Below are 16,335 nucleotides of genomic sequence, written 5' to 3' on the forward strand. Positions count from 1 at the left end.
TACAGGGGTGACCGGGGATTTGGGTCCCCGCCAGATCGAGAAAAACACTCACATCCTGGAAGTACAAGGAACCAGCAAAGCAAGAAGCCGAAGCACATGACCCTGTGCGACACTTCCAATGCGTGTCGAACATGAAGACGATGCCTGCGGCTCCCCATCCCGTTAGCCAATGACAGGGACACAAACCAGCACCAAGCAACTATAAATCCACTGCCCTTTAAAAACAAATTATTGGGGTGCCTGGGTGGCTCAGTCGGTTGGGCGTCCGACTTCAGCTCGGTCATGATCTCACGGTTTGTGAGTTCGAGGCTCTGTGCTGACAGCTCGGAGCCTGGAGTCTGCTTTGGATTCTGGGTCTCCACCTCTCTCTCTGCCCCTCCCCCACGCACGCTCTGTCTCTCTCAGAAATAAACATTAAAAATTTTTTAAATATTTTTAAGGGGCGCCTGGGTGGCGCAGTCGGTTAAGCGTCCGACTTCAGCCAGGTCACGATCTCGCGGTCCGTGAGTTCGAGCCCCGCGTCGGGCTCTGGGCTGATGGCTCAGAGCCTGGAGCCTGTTTCCGATTCTGTGTCCCCCTCTCTCTCTGCCCCTCGCCCGTTCATGCTCTGTCTCTCTCTGTCCCAAAAATAAATAAACGTTGAAAAAAAAAATTTAAAAAAAAAAAAAAAAAAAAAAAAAAAAATAAATATTTTTAAAAAATGACTATACATGTACCGGCAAAAAAGGCCACTATAAAAACTACACAGACCCAATCATTTCTAGACTACTTTTCTAAACAGTCATCTATAAAATCCAGTTTATTATGGGATCAAAACTAAAATGAAATATGTGGCCAACTTTTCATGCTCTTTGTGCAAGTCCTTGTGGTTTAATCTTTCAAATTAGGTGATTCTGATATGCAATCTTCCAATTTCATGGTTCCTTTGGTTTCCCAGTCCTTGATCGATAGAGCTCTCCTCTGCACAGCGTATCCAGCTTCCCTCGCTCGTGTCTCCAACAGCTCCGACGAGAGGAGACAGTTAGCAAGTCACTGAGCGCTCCTTTGCAAAGATTTCTGCGACAATTAGGGCTCGATGGCAATTCAATTGCCATTTATTAGCCTGTGCTCCCTCTCACCAGGCCAGGGTGACAGCTGCAGGCAGGAACCTCCCCCACCCCACGTCCCTCAAATCCCCCCAGCCCCAGCCCCAGGCTCTGCGGAGAAGGTCAGGTGCATCCAAGCAGGTGGGCAGAGTGAGAGCAGCTATTTAGCTGGCCAACATGACAAGGCTCCTCCTGTCGGTGAATTCTAGTGGTCGAGAGAAGATTGGTTACTGTAGAACGTCTTATCCTGTCCAATCGGGTTTGACTTCATGAAAAGAAGAAAAAAAAATGCATCACATTGCTCCCACTAAGACTCTTAATTGTAACAGCAAACAACACACGGGAGGCCAAAGGAACACACTTGGAATGTGAGCCAGGTTTGTCGTGGAACAGAAGAGCCACGCCACCATTCACCAGGCGGAGCCCAAACAGACAGAAAACAGACACCTGACCCTAGGAATGCCGCACTCTGGGCTCCCTGAGGTGGGCTCGACGGTGGCCTCAAACACACACGTTCACATCCTAAGCCCTGAGCGTTGTGACTGTGACCTTATTTGGGAAAAGGGGCCCACGGAATTAATTATTATGAGATTAGCACATCTGGATCATCCAGCTGGACCCTAAATCAAAGCAGGACAGACAGGGAGACAGAGGGGGACGCACAGAGGGAAGGCTGTGTGCAGGCGAAGGCAGGAGCGGCGCCACCAGATAAGGGCCACCAGCAGCCACCAACCCGGAAGAGGCGGGAAGGACCCTCCCCTGCAGCCTCCGAAGGGAAGGCCGCCGCCCTGCCTGCACTGGCTTCGGCCCAGCGCAACTGACTTTAAATCCGAGGCCTCCAGACCGTGAGAGAATAAATGGCAATCACTTTGAGACACACACAGTTGGTGGCAATTTGGGCCGGCCGCCCCAGGAAATGAGCAAAGTCCCCTTGGCTTCCGTCCTCAGACCAACTTGAAAGCCATCTAGAGGCAGGTAAAAAGTTCACGTTATTCCATGAGGGTGATTTTCTCCAGCATTTCGGGGAGACCTTTCTCTTCCTGCCCCAGGCTCCTGGCCAGCACCAGACTCAGGGCCTGACCACACCATAGAGGTGACAGCAGCGCCTGTCGGGGGACACGCTTGGGCGAACCGGAATGAGGAAACAAATGTGTGTCAAAGTGCCTCCCGGTGTCCCCAGTGTCAGCCACATCACAGAGGGACAAGGAAGCCAGAAGAAACGAGACCAGAGAGACATCACAGCTGAAGGAGGGGCGAGAGGCCGGGCCCTGGGCTGAGAGCAGGTAGGCTGTGCCCCGAGAACGCCCCCCACCAACGCAGGTGGCAGGGACCAGGGAACGGCCTCCAGAGGGGCACACGGGTGCAGCCAGAGCCCGGCAAGGAGCAAGGCCGCCTGTTAGTTGCTCTCTTCCCGGCATTCTCCTCGAAGGACGCCAAGTCCTTGATCCCGGAGGCAGACTGCACAAGGCCACCCGAGGTGAGGAGCCGGGAGGCAGACAGACACCCAGAGCCTGGGTGACGCCCACCGGGCAAAGCACAGGCTCGCACAACAGGTGTCACCGGCCCGGAGTCGTGCTTCCAAAAACGGATGGTTTAGATGCCAAAGCCCTTTGCAAATCTGACAGACAGTGAGGTGAGCTTGGCAGTGGCTGCAGGCTAATTTCCTTCACACGCATTCACGGTGGAAGAGGAAACCCAACAACACAGAATGAAAGTCACTTAGTCTCCCCTTGTAGGACACAGATACATCACTTAAAAGCATAGGAATCTTTGAGAGGCAACATATTCATTTCATTCTGTGGAATAAAGGAATCATTTCTGAACATACACGTGAGCAGTGAAAATCAACAGGACCGTGGTTTTAAGAAAGTTCCATAACCTGGGACAAGTCTTCATGCTGACTAAAGGGATCATAACGCTTTGGACCTCTCTGCAAAAAAGGTGTCACTTGACAGTGAAACAAGGAAGCAAAGGCGAAACGGCCCTGAGCCCGGAGCTGTGCCTGGACCCTCTGGACACCGAGTCCCCAGCCAGCCGCCTTTGCACGTGCGTCCGCAGGAGAACCGGCCCCTTGCCTTGTTCTTCTTCCCGCCCCCTCCTCACACTGGGCCCATGGATGGCAGGGCCCAGGCTTGGCGGCCTGGCATGCCTTCCTGTGGGCACAGCCCCTCCACCTCTCAGGGCCAGCCCCCCACCCCCGCCACAGGTCAACAGGGGACTGGCGTGCTTTGAAACAGCCACTGCTCCAGGGAAGGGGTGCACGGGAGGCCAGGGCTCATCCCTGGGTGAGGGGACCCCCAGGGGCCTTGAGAGAAGGCAGCTCTCTTCCAGAGTCAGCATCGGGGGAAGAAGTGAGCTCCTCCCAGTGGGAGGGGGAGGGGGACAGGGAAGGACGAGGGGCTGACGAGGCTGCAGACGGTCCAGGAGAGCACTCGCCAGGCGTCAGACCCGAAGGAAAAGCCAACCAGGGGATGTGACAACACAGCTTCTGCTTGTCCAGAGACAGGCTTCCCCCTGGGGATGGTGGGAGAGGGACACGGAGCCCTCTGCGTACTCCTTACAGTGGGACTCACCTCAAAATACGGTGCAATTTTAAAACCAGTGTGTGGTATAGGGTAAGAGTCATGGGAACCGCTGATAAGTTTGTAAATGACTCTCCAGAAAAAAAACACCCACAGTGGTAAGCGAGAAGGTGCCATCAATGGAGGAAAAGGCCCTATTTACAACAGCAGCACAGAAATCAAGTACCTATCAATAAACATAATAAGCAACTGTTCAACTGTTTAAAAGCTACATTTTAGGGGCACCTGGGTGGCTCAGTCGGTTAAGCGTCCAAGTTCGGCTCAGGTCGTGATCTCGCGGTCTGTGAGTTCGAGCCCTGCGATGGGCTCTGTGCCGACAGCTCGGAGTCTGGAGCCTGCTTCGGACTCTGTGTCTCCCTCTCTCTCTGCCCCTCTCCCTACTCTCTCTCTCAAAAATAAATAAGCATTAAAAAAAAAAAAATTCTTAAAAAAAAAAAAAAAAAAAAAAAAAAAGCAGGCGACAGGGACGGGAAACCACAGCCCCTCACAGAAATGGCTGATTCCGGGGCTGGAACAGGGAGGACGCAAGGTGAGCCTGGGGCCTCTCGTTATGCCAGGGAGTAGGAAACAGAGAAACAGAACATGATGGAGGACATCACAAGGACACAGCCCGAAGGCACCGTGGACACTCTGGGACACTGTGAGCACCAAAATAATCAGGGACGGCAGCTTTCGGCTTCTGGGGTTTTTTTTTAAAGGTGTCCGTGAGTCCATCCCCATAGGGAGCTGGAAACCCTCACGGCTAGATGAGGGGCGGAGGTCTGTGTAGCATAAAGGTCTCCCCACAGATTGCTTCTCAGCTGCAAGGAGGAAGACAGCAACTGTCCAGTGGGGACATCACACAGACCTGACCGGGGATGCTGGGGTGCTCAGTCGGTTGAGGGCACAACACTTGATCTCGGGGTCGTGGGTTCAAGCCCCACGTTGGGGGTAGAGATTACTTAAAAAAAAAAAAATCTTTAAGGGCACCTGGGTGGCTCAGTCAGTTGGGCGTCAGGCTGCTGATTTCAGCTCAGGTCATGATCTCACTGTTTATGAGATTGAGCCCCACGCTGGGTTCTGTGCTGACAGCTTGGAACCTGCTTAGGACTCTCTCTCTCTCTCTCTCTCTCTCTCTCTCTCTCTCTCTGCCCCTCCCTCACTCATGTACACACTCTTTCTCTCTCTCAAAATAAACATTTTTTGAAAATTAAAAAAAAAAAAACAAAATCTTAGAGGCGCCTGGGTGGCTCAGCCGGTTGAGTGTCCAACTTTAGCTCAGGTCATGATCTCGAGGTTCATGAGTTCGAGCCCTGGGTCGGGCTCTGTGCTGACAGCTCAGAGCCTGGAACCTGCTTCGGGTTGCGTCTCCCTCTATCTCTGCCCGCCCCCCCCCCCACTCGTTTTATCTCTCTCTCTCTCTCTCTCTCTCTCTCTCAAAAAAAAAAAAAAATTAAAACATTAGAAAATAAAAAATAATAAAATCTTAAAAAAGAAACTAACTAGGCCAATGAGATGGGAGGGACCTCCCACATCTCTGCCATGGGACCCTGAGGGACACACCGCACCCCTACCCCTCTGCAGTGTTCCGGCAGGGATGCAGACGCCGACTCCATCAGGAGGAAACACCACCAAATCTAACACAAGGAACACTCACTTCAAAATGTTTCTTAAAGAAGGGAGACTGTCCTATAAAAATAAAATCATGAAATAAAGCAAGTGTGGCAAATGAGAACAGGTGAATCTGGGTTAAGAGTGGACTAATATTCCTGGTACTTCTGTAACTTGTCTGTAAGCTTAAAATCATGTCCAGATAAAATGGTTTTTTTTTCTTTTGTATTTGAACGCTTTATTGTTTGAGCATGAAGGCTTAGCCCGTGGATAGTTAAAAAAGAAAGAAGTTTGAGACAAATGCAAAGCAGTATTGCTCTACAGAGTAAATGAAACATGTATGAAATTTGCTTTCCTAAGCACCAGTGATAATAGAAATGTAATTTACAAGAAAAAACTACAAAGAGTTTCGTAGCAGGCCAACAGGTTTAGGGCACATTCCTGATCTGTTTAAGGGGCGACCAAAGGAGAGTAGTTTCTCTAGCATGGAACTAAGTGGGCTGGCGTGGGTCGGTACAGAGGCTGCCACTGTCCACGCCAACCTTCTCCCGGTGTGCTGAAATGCACAGTCATTCTGGGATATCCAACGTTCTGTGTTCCAACAGTAGGGACCGAGGCACATATGGAGACTGTGATTTTCTTTAGCATCCAAAGAAAAAGTTTTTAAAGACATTACATAAAGTCCTACTATGCCTTTTTTCCCCAAGAACAGTGTTAAGAATACGGAAAAGCAAGTGACAGACTGTGAGAACATATTCACAATCTGTGTATGTGACAGAAGACTTTTAGCAAAAATACATCAGACAGACTCCTATCTACCCAATAATAAAAAAGACACATAATCCTAAACAACGGAACAGCCACTTCACAAAGGACGGTTAGAATGGCCAACCAACACAGGAACAGGACTCATCACTGGTGACCAAGGAAAGGCAAATTAATGCCCACTAGAAAGGCTGAAATTAAAAAGACGAAACCAGAAGGTGGTAAGGATGTGGAACAACTGTAATTCCCAAACAGCACTGGCACAACCACTTTGGAAAAACAGGCATTGCTTGGAAAGGTAACCTGTATCTACCTAGGACCCAGAACTCTGTTCCACGGCATTCACCAAAAAGAAATGAAAACATACGTCCACAAAGACTTGCCCAAGAATGCTTAGAGCAGCTTTATTTATTAGTTGGAAAAGCCAACCAACAGTAAAATGAAAACACAAATCTGCAAACACCATTACCTGATAAAAGATTAACATCCAGAACGCAGAAAGAACTCCTAAACCCCGCAACAATACAAGAGACCACCCGACTCAGAAATGGGCAACGGACTTGAACAGACATCCTCCAACGAAAATACAGGCCCACAAGCATGTGAGAAGATATCTGTTCAGCATCACTGACCATCAGGAAAATGCGAATCAAAACCACAGAGAGACACCACCTCATGAAAACTATGAGTGCTGGCGAGGGTGTGGTGAAACCAGGGCCCTCAAGCACTGTTGCACTGTCGGCGGGGAACGTAACGTGGTGCAACCGACGTGGAAAAGTGTAGGGGTTCCTCAAAAAATTAAAAGTAGAATTTCCACACACTTCAGTAATTCTGCTTCTGGATATACACCCAAAGGAATTGAAAGGAGGGCAGGGTCTCAAAGAGACACGGGTATTCCCATGTTCATATTAGCATTATTCACAATGTCAAAAACGGAGTAGCCATCCAGGCCCCTCAACGGATGGCTGGATCAGTAAAATGTGGGATAGCCGTCCTTCAGCCGTAAGAAGGAAGGAACTTCTCCAACACGCAGCAACATGGATGAGCCGTGAGGACATTATGCTGAGTGAAGGAGACCAGTCACAAAGTACAAATACTGAACGATTCCACATACGTGAGGTCCCCAGGGTTGTCAAAGTCATAAAGACAGAAAGCATATGGTGGTGCCCGGGGCCGGAGAGCGGGGCCAAGGAGGAGATAGTACTTCCTGGGGCCGGGGTTTCAGCTTTACAAGAGGTGAAGGGTTCTGGGGATGGATGGGGGTGACCACTACCCAAGAGTGTGAACATGCTTAATGCCACCAAACCACAGCGCTTAAAACCAGTGAAGATGGCCAAGTTTATGTTGTGTATTTTTACTACAAGAGGAAAAAGACATTAAAAAATAAAAGTCAGAATACCACTAAACCGTACACTTTAAAATTCTTTTAGGCCTTGTGAATTTCTCAATGAAATATTTTTTAAAAAGACAAACCAAACAAACAATTTCCAAAAGATAAGTAAGTGGATATCTTTCTTAAAGCCCCGAGGGAACCCCAACATTCAGGACAAAACAGAAGAGCCGGCAGCAGATCCCCTCTCATTCAGCGCTCCCCCCGCCCACCTCCCCCTCCGCCGCACACACAGGGCGCACTCGGCGGGCACCCCTCCCTGCCCCCCCCACACACACAGTGGGCACTCTGGGCAGATGGAGGGCAGAGGCCCAGGTTGAGCAGGTGGAGGTGTGGCTACGCCATATGGAGGGTGCCATGGTGACGCTGGGACACCCGGCTCACTGAAAGGGACGAGCCAGGTTATCCTGAAACATTTCCAGGAAACCCTCAAGACGCCTCTATTTCCAAGTTCTACAAGTGCAAATTCACATCATTTCAGAATAAATCAAGGCATGATTCGCACATGCCCGATACAGATCGTCAAAACGTTCGGCTCTGAGGAATCCCAGGCACCTGGCGAGCACCCAGATCTTTGTTACAGGGACTTGTCTTGTCCAGAGAATACCAGCAAACACGTAAATAACAGACCAGCTCACCTTCCCCTTCTAGACGTCCGGGAGGTATTCTGCCATGTGACTCCAAAAAAAAGGGCTGTTTTGATCCCTGGCAGCCCGTGGGGGCTGGCACTTCTGACATAAAAACGCAGCAGAGGACCTTGGGCCCGATTGTTTTTACGGCTGCCTTCGTTCTGTGTCTGCCTCTCAGGCCCTGGGAAGTCTGCTTTCTCGGCAAACGCTGATGGAGCCCACACTCCCGCAGCTGCCAGCGTTCCAAAACGCGCCGCCCCGTGCGGGCACACTGTCCCCACGCACTCAAATTCCCGGGAAGGAAGCTGTCTGGTGGGAACAAGTACCCCTCCGGCTCTTCACCGCCAGCCCAAGACAAACCACCCAGGCTTCAGCTGTGCTGGCTAAACACAAGATGCGAAAGCCCCACAGCGGACCGCCACCAAGGGGCGTGTCTTCTCAAAACCGTTTCTCTAGTTTGTTTTTAGTGACCGAACAAAACGCTCAGGACCAAAAACTTCTCTCAGACACAGGTGATGACTGGGTGTAAGCTGGACACACTCCAGCCCGGATGGTGTCTCCCCATCCGGATAAACGAGGTAAAAGTGACCCGTCTCACAAAGGGCCTCAGGAGACTGAGGCCCGTAGCTCCCAGTCCAAAGCGGGAGGAGTAACAGAACATGGGGTTGAGGGACGCGGCCAGGCCATCCTGACAACAGGTCGCAGCACGAAAGGCAGCATCCGTGAGGGAGACGACCATGGCTGCCCCAGTCGTGCAGGAAGACCTGCTTCAGAAACCGTTTTCCAAAGAAAAGTACAGTTAGCTTTCTGGCTCTGCCAGTTCCGATTCAGGAAAGGAGGCGAAGAACGTGCACGCGGGCTGCCTGGGCATCGATCGGGTGATACTGGAGAAACCCGCGGTAGGCGTTTAGGCGCGTCGACGGTTTTGCAGCGGTGTTTTTAAGCCCCACCGTTGGGAGACACGTACCGAACCGTTCAGAGAGGCAGCGATGGGCTGTCTGGAACCTACGCGTCTGGCCGTGAGCAGGTAACTTCTGGGTCCGCCACAGGCTTCTCTCTGCCATCGTATTTGAAATCTTCCACAACGAAAGGGTTAAAGGAAGAAAAGAAACGTACGTGCCACGACGTTCACAGTAATGAAAGCAGATCGTGACTGGATTTTGCTTGAAAATAAATCAAAACGGACTGTGGGAGTCAGTCCAGACAGCAGAGGGCAGTGCACACAGGTGTGACACCACTGGGCCACCCGGTTCATTTCACTGTTCGCCGTCTGCCTCAGTTCGTGTCTGAAGCATCCGCCATACGAAGCTCTAACTCAGGAAAGGAAGGGGAGACCTACAGGTGGAACGCAAGTGAAGAGTGTGCCCCACGACGGCCCAGAGAGGGTCCCAGGGTGAGCTGGCTGCGGCCTGTCCCCTCCCCCCCCCCCCCCCCCCCGCCCCCGCCCCACACCCCACCACCTGCCACGGGTTAAGCATTTCCATGACGAGTTAACAGAATAATAAAGTGTCACGTGAGACACATCCCTTTCTGCTTAGGTGCTCTGTAATCGCAAGCAAATTGACACTGTATGCGACACTATATGTTACATCATTACGTGGTATGACCACAGTCAACGTTCTGGCGGGACACCATCTACGTAAATGGGACACGGAGGGCGCCGCGTCTCCCACCGCCACCCACGTCCTCCCAAGGGCAGCTCTGGGGTTCCAGCCCCAGAAGGCCCTCCCTCCCCGCAGAACCCCCCCACCCAGGCCCAGGATGCCCACCCCAGGCAGCCAGGCACGCTCACACACGGCTGCATCTTAGATACAGTTCCTGGTAATAAATAAAGAAAAGCAGACCTGGGAAGGACACAGTGTGACCGTGTGTCCAGCTACAATCACAACACCCGCCTCCAGATTTGCTCACCTGATCAGGGCTCGCGATTATGCTGATCTGAGGTGTGGATGGCAGAGAGGTCAGCTCACTGCTGCCAGAGAACATGAGAAGATACAACCGCCCCTCCGCTCAGCACCCCGCTCCCCTTCCTAAGGCGCACCCCGGGGGCCGTGCTCAGTCCCGCTCCTCAGACCGGCCACCATGGAAGGTACCCGGTCATCCTGGTTTTGTTTTTGACCTACTTGTTAAATTGATAACTCGCTTTTTCAAACGGAAACCGGAATCTTAAGTGTGGCATGATTTGGGTTTTCCAAAGAATCGACCTCCATGATGTAAATGATGTCTATATGCTATACCGTGACCTCTGAATAAGGCAGGGGTGTGGGTACCGACCTCCACATGGTCAAAAACCTGCGTGGAACTTTTGACTCTCCAAAAACATAACTGCTAAAAGCCTACAGCTGACCAAAAGCCTTACCAATAACAAACAGTCGATTAATACATGTTTTGTATGGGTACGTATTATATGCTGTATTCTTACAGTAAAATCGGCTGGAGAAAAAAAAAATGTCGTTAAGAAAATCGTAACAAAAAACAGAAAATCTTAAGAAAAAAATACACTTACAGTACTCGACTGTATTTACCAAAAAACACCTGTTAAAAGTGGATCCTGTGTTGCTCAAGGGTCAACTGTATTTCTTCCAACTGAACCCTACAAATCCTTGCTCTTAGTTATGAGATAAGCACATTATCAAGTCACTGTAAGACATTTATCACTTGTCCAGATTCAAGCTTTACTACACTTAATGTCATATGAAAAATACATTAAGATGAACTCAGTTTCCAAAATAAGTATCAATCTGGTAATTGTGAATTAACGCTGTGGTCATGCCCACCTGTTGCACTCTTTATCACCACCGGCTGGCAGAGCGTCCTATCACCACAGAGACGGGAAATGACAGTGACAAAGCGATCACTAGGGAGAAGTGTTTTCTAGGCTCACGATCACAATCTACACCTGTCACCCACACTGCTAATATTACGCTGCTCTTAACAGAAACAACATTAGTGGCGACTTTGTTGACTCTTGGGGCACGGAGCCCAGGGCCGGGTTCTCACCTTGCCGTCTGCCCCTGAAGGGCTGTTGAACACGTACTCCAGCTGAAAGACGATGGCGAACGCAGGGTGACGGACCAGCTCACGGAGTCGGAGGCGGCTTCTCAAAACTAGAGCCTGGTTTCCAGAGCTGGGTCAAGAACAGGGCAGAGGCACGTCAGGCTGTGCCCCGCTGCCCTGCACCCACCTGGGCGCCGGGCGCTGCTGGTGCAGAGTCCCCCCCTCCCAGCAAGGCCACTGGGCTCTTCTGTGTGTCCGGCCCCCAAGGCAGTTCCCAAATCAGAGCCTTTTCAGGTGCCTCAGTCAACACCTAAACAACAATTTCCAAATTGCCAGAGCGTATGTGAGGAGGACGGAACGGTACGGCCGGGTCTCCAGGGAGGCTCGTCCTCCAGGGCGCCCGCCTCTGCCCGGATTCCCACGCGGCACTCCTCGGAGAGGTCTCAGGTTCTGACCTGGGAGGTACAGGACTCAACGGGATGCAGACCGTCCTGCCTGCTGGTTCTCCATCATGGGAGAAATGGATCACAGGCACAGCTGGGGGAAAGCGTGCCAGGGTCTCCTCAGACCCTAAGCAGCCAGAGCAGGAGGCATCTCTAATAGCACAAATCAGGATTTTCCCAAGCTTGTAACACTGAGGTCTGCTCCTGATGGGTACAAGTCGCCAAGACAAAACAAAGTCAGCCAGGAAGAACCCCAGGCGGGCGGTGCACACTTCTCGTGCAAAAACAAATTGCATCTCGCTCTGATCCCGGGTTACATGCACACTCATCCCTCCTACCTCCGCAGGACCAGACCTCACGTCCCCGGGAAGAATACCTGGCCTTTGAAGAAGAGCCAACTTTCCTGCTGAAACTGGCAGAGCGCGTCAAGGCCACGTCCATCTCGGGCACCAGCACCACGACCTGCGGCCTCTGCACGAAGCCCAGACCGTTGTGCACACCCACGCACAGGCGCCGCTCCAGGATCTCCAGCGTGCCGCCGTCCCGCGGAATGCCATCCTAGGAAAGCACGCAGGAGACAGAGTAAGTCCCTGCGCGGGCGGGCAGAAGCTCCCGGGGGAGGGGCAAGCAGAGAGAAGAACGTTCAACAGAAGTGGCAGGAGTCTGCAGATCAGATGGTGCTGAGTGAACAGGAGTCCAGGCAAATGGCAGGCAAATAAGGCCATCGGAACTACTGGCCCCAGGCCATTTTCTAAGTAGTTGCAGCTTCTCTCACAAGGACAGCCTTCTGGGAGCAATGCACCCCGACACCACCTCCCCAGAGACACCCGAATCGTTGAACTCTTGCTCAGGCTTCCATGGCGGAGCTCAATTCTCAAGGCGCACCAAACAAGCAAGCAGGGACCCAGGCCCCAGGGTGCAGGAGCCCACCGCCCCCGAGGCGCCTCCGCCCTCCCCGACACTCAGACACCGGAGACTTGGGCACAGGGGGCAGCAGGAACAGGGAGCATGTTTACGTGGGAAGTCATAAACCAATAAACATGGACTCTGCCCCAAAGTGATCGCTGGATATTAAAGTGTTTCATCTTAACAAAAAATGTACAGGCACTTTAACAAATGAGCAAGGATAGTCCTCCAGGCTATCACTGTTTATTAAATTGTGTGATCGTTGCACAACGGTCCCTGAATTTTCAAGTTTTCTTCACTGCCCATTAATCAAGCTGAACAGACCTAAACTCAGCCTATGAGTAACGAAAATAAAGCGATGGAGGTAAGAGAGACCAGCTACCAGTTAGGTGGGAACAAAAATACAAAGCAGTAAACCACATGAGAAAGTGCTTTTTATGGGAACACATAGAATTCAATGCTGATGCTCCTAAAGCAGCTCCCCCCTCACGCAATCCACTCTGAGCGGCAAGAACACAGCGGGAACCACAGCAAGAAAATGTGCGCTGCTATGGTTCCCCCCTGTTCTCTGCTTGCGTTTCCGTGTCATACGACACATCACAGGGAGCTGCCTTTTCGAGAACGGGTAGTGAACACAGAGTCCGTCTCACCCGTGCGTGCCGTACTGCCACAGAGTGCCGGGGGGGCACCCGCTGGTGGCATCACCCACCGTCACGGCACGTGAAGACGAAGGTCCGTGACGGGACGGCACGGTGTGACGCACCTCGGCTGCAGCGGCGAACCAGCCAAGTCCCTGTCCTCCGGGTGCAAACACCCCACCGAGGGGACGACGACAGAGGAGCGGAAAGGTAAGGAGACCGGGTGCTCTCGGGGAGGGCCAGGCACCCGGAGAAATGAGCCAGGGGGCGGGAGGGGCCGCGGCCTCAGTAGCACGCTCAGGTGGCCGGTCAGGACAGCTGGGTTCGCACAGAGACCTGAAGCCTGAGAGGAGCCACGTGAGGGTCTGGACACAGAATCTCCAGGAACGTGAGCTACGTGTCCAAAGGTCACCGTAGGGACGAGCTATGGCCCGTGACTGCCCGGAGTTGATGGGAGCGTGTCACACGGGCAGGTGGAACTGGACACTGTGAGAGGAAGCCCCGTTCACAGAACGCGGCTCCACTGGGGTAAAATGACAGATTTCTAGCCTTCTCCTTGGAATGAGCCAAGAATCTCGAAAACGGCCTTTGTAAGTGCAGAATGTTTTACTGGTTTCCCTATGCTCGTTTGGAGGTTTAATTTATTTTTAAATGAAGACTGTTTTAAGATATAACAAAACCAAGGTTAGCAGCTTACGGTAACAACACCTTTGTCACACCGAAGTTAAGACGACAGGCTAGATGTCCCTCTTCAGCCACAAAGAGGGAGCACACGGGACCGTGTCATCAGGGGCTGAGCCGTCCACCCTGGTGGCATCAGAGGCCGGCAGCACCCCCATCTCTGCCCTGCCCTGCCCGCGTCTCTGCTGATCAGACGAAGTTCCCTGATGGAAGACAGTACCTCCCGGAAGCGATCACTGACGAGGAGTTCCAGAAGCTCTTCCTCAAATTTCTCCAGGGAAGGATAGAGCGTGAAGAACAAATCATCCAAGTCCCACGTGACAGACTTCTGAAGGCGAGGCTTTCTGAGGGCGTCCCCTGAAACAATGAGGGGGCTCGTGTAGAGTATCCGCGGGGAGGCCACGAGGGGGTCCAGGGCTCTCCCCCACTGAGGGCCAGGCCGTGGTGCCCGCCCTCCGGGCAGAGGAGAGACCACGGGCACGGCACTCAGACCGAATCAGAACCCACCTCCGTTCACACGGAGACACCAAGCTGATTCAACAAACCCAGATTTCATTTACAGCCCAATTTCTCCCTCCACCCTCCTCCAGACACACGTTTTATAATTCAGCAATCCAAAGAACGCAGACTACAGAATGCAGGCTAACATCTGTTCCTTTCGGTTTGGTTTCCCTTTGTCACTGACTTCCTCTCTAGCGAGAACCCAGCCAATGATGCCGTTTCTTATTTTTGTACATTTACCTTGAACCATTTGGAAACATGCAGAAATACTCACGAGCACATTAAGGCAACAAGCAAAAACACTGTCTGGGCTGGCACCACCAGGCAAGAGCCCCCGTCCTGGTCGGGAAGCAGCCCCAGACTAGGAGCTCCGTGAGGACAGAAGGGGACGGTGGATCCTGGCATCTAGCTCGGTGCCCGGCTCAGAACAGGTGCATAAACCCTCGGCCTCGAGGGGCGCGGTCAGATCTGTGCAGAGCCCTCCCCTCTGGGCTGTGGCGCAAAGACCAGGGCAGCAGGACAAAGGCCAAGCCCACTGCTTCCCCACGAGCCCGCAGCCCAGGCTCTGGCACCATGGCCCCAATCCCTGCATTCGATCTTCCTGCCCTGCCGCCCTCTTTGTCTCTTCCCGAGCTCCTACGAGCAGGAATTAAGGTGCAAAGTCAGACTTTCAGAGCCAATTCCGAAGTCAGAGAACGAAAACAATCGATGTGAGACTGGCGGAGGAGAGCGCAGTGAGATCCCCCCGACGTCCTGCGGAAGGTCAATCAGCACAGCCAGAGGGACCCCGTCATTGCCCCCGCGTGTACCAAGACCCTTAAAAATATCCACAGCCACCTTCGGCCTCGGTGATTCCACTTTTTCATCCTATTCAGCAAAATTAATCAAATGTAGAAGCAAAGCTTTATGTGCGAGAATACTCATGAAACCTGATTTATAACAGAAAAAAAATAAGAAACTACCTAGCACTCACTAGCGGGGGATGCTGAGTAAACTACTGTGTGTCCATTTAAAATGAGAATGAACTCATATCGCCAAGGATTACTTAATGACTGAAAAGCAATCATAGCATCGTAGGTGAAAATAATCCACATAAAATTGTGCATCAGACCCTTTAGTGCCAGTTTTTCTTAAAAATCTATGCACGTACAAGGACACAGATACCTGGGGGCAGTAATCGCAGATTATTCCATTTCCTTCTTTACGGTTTTTCTACACCTTCCCCGTCACAAACACGCATCAGATTTGATGCTTCTGAGAAATTTTCTGCATTCCTTTGTAACTTAAAAAGGAGCCTCTGAAGCTGGTCGGTTGATGAGTCAGAACCCATTAAAAGTGCAGGTATAATTACTCACAATGGCCAGAAGGTAAAAATAACCCAGTGTCCCACAGCAGATGAACGGATAAGAAAAACGTGGTCGACCCACACGTGGAATATTCTCCAGCCTTCAGAGGGAAGGAAATTCTGACACGCGGATGACCCTTGAAGATGTTATGCTAAATGAAATAAGACAGTCACAAAAAGGGCAAATCCTGGGTGATTCCAGTCACGCGAAGTACCAGAAACAGTCAAAGTCAGAGACAGAACGCAAAAGGGTGGGCGCCAGGGGCTAGGGGGTGGGGGTGGAGAGTGTAGACAAGGAAGTTCTGGCCGTGGATGGCGGGGGTGGGTACACGGCAACGTGAATGTACTTAATGCCACAAAAGTGCACGTTTTAAGCTGCTCACGTGGCAAATCTCATGCCATATCGACTTTCCCACAATTTTTCTTTAGAGTCCAACCTTTCTCGAAATGGTCCAGCAAGTGTCTGAGGCACATCCTGAATGGAGACCTTCCGTCAGAGGAGGAAGAACCACATGTTTGCACAGCCTGGCCCTGAGGAGCAGAAACCACAGCCCCAGGGCCTCCCCCCACACAGGCCGACGGGCCACACGGGATTGCTCACGCAGGATTTCAAAGAAGACGAGGCAGGGAGGCCACGGCCCTCCGGAGGCAGAGAAAGGAGGAGCCGGGACCGATCCCTGGCCAGTCGGACCCGGGCCGATGGCGCAGGTGAACGAGCAGAGCACCAGCGGCGACGCAGACCGGGAAGCGAGCACACAGACGCAGCAGGAAGTTGAGGAAAAG

General features: G+C 52.0%; 1 protein-coding gene across 1 annotated transcript in view; it reads right to left on the minus strand.

Annotated features, from left to right (window-relative positions):
- Nucleotides 1-16,335, minus strand: part of NPHP4 (nephrocystin 4) — a 109,753-nt gene that overhangs the window by 55,826 nt on the left and 37,592 nt on the right. Inside the window, 3 exon segments of the mRNA XM_032594185.1 lie at nucleotides 11,042-11,168; nucleotides 11,858-12,039; nucleotides 13,927-14,063. Of these exon segments, the coding sequence (XP_032450076.1) occupies nucleotides 11,042-11,168; nucleotides 11,858-12,039; nucleotides 13,927-14,063 (446 nt within the window).

Source organism: Lynx canadensis, chromosome C1 (genome assembly GCF_007474595.2).
Source record: "Lynx canadensis isolate LIC74 chromosome C1, mLynCan4.pri.v2, whole genome shotgun sequence".
NCBI classification, from domain to species: Eukaryota; Metazoa; Chordata; class Mammalia; order Carnivora; family Felidae; genus Lynx; species Lynx canadensis.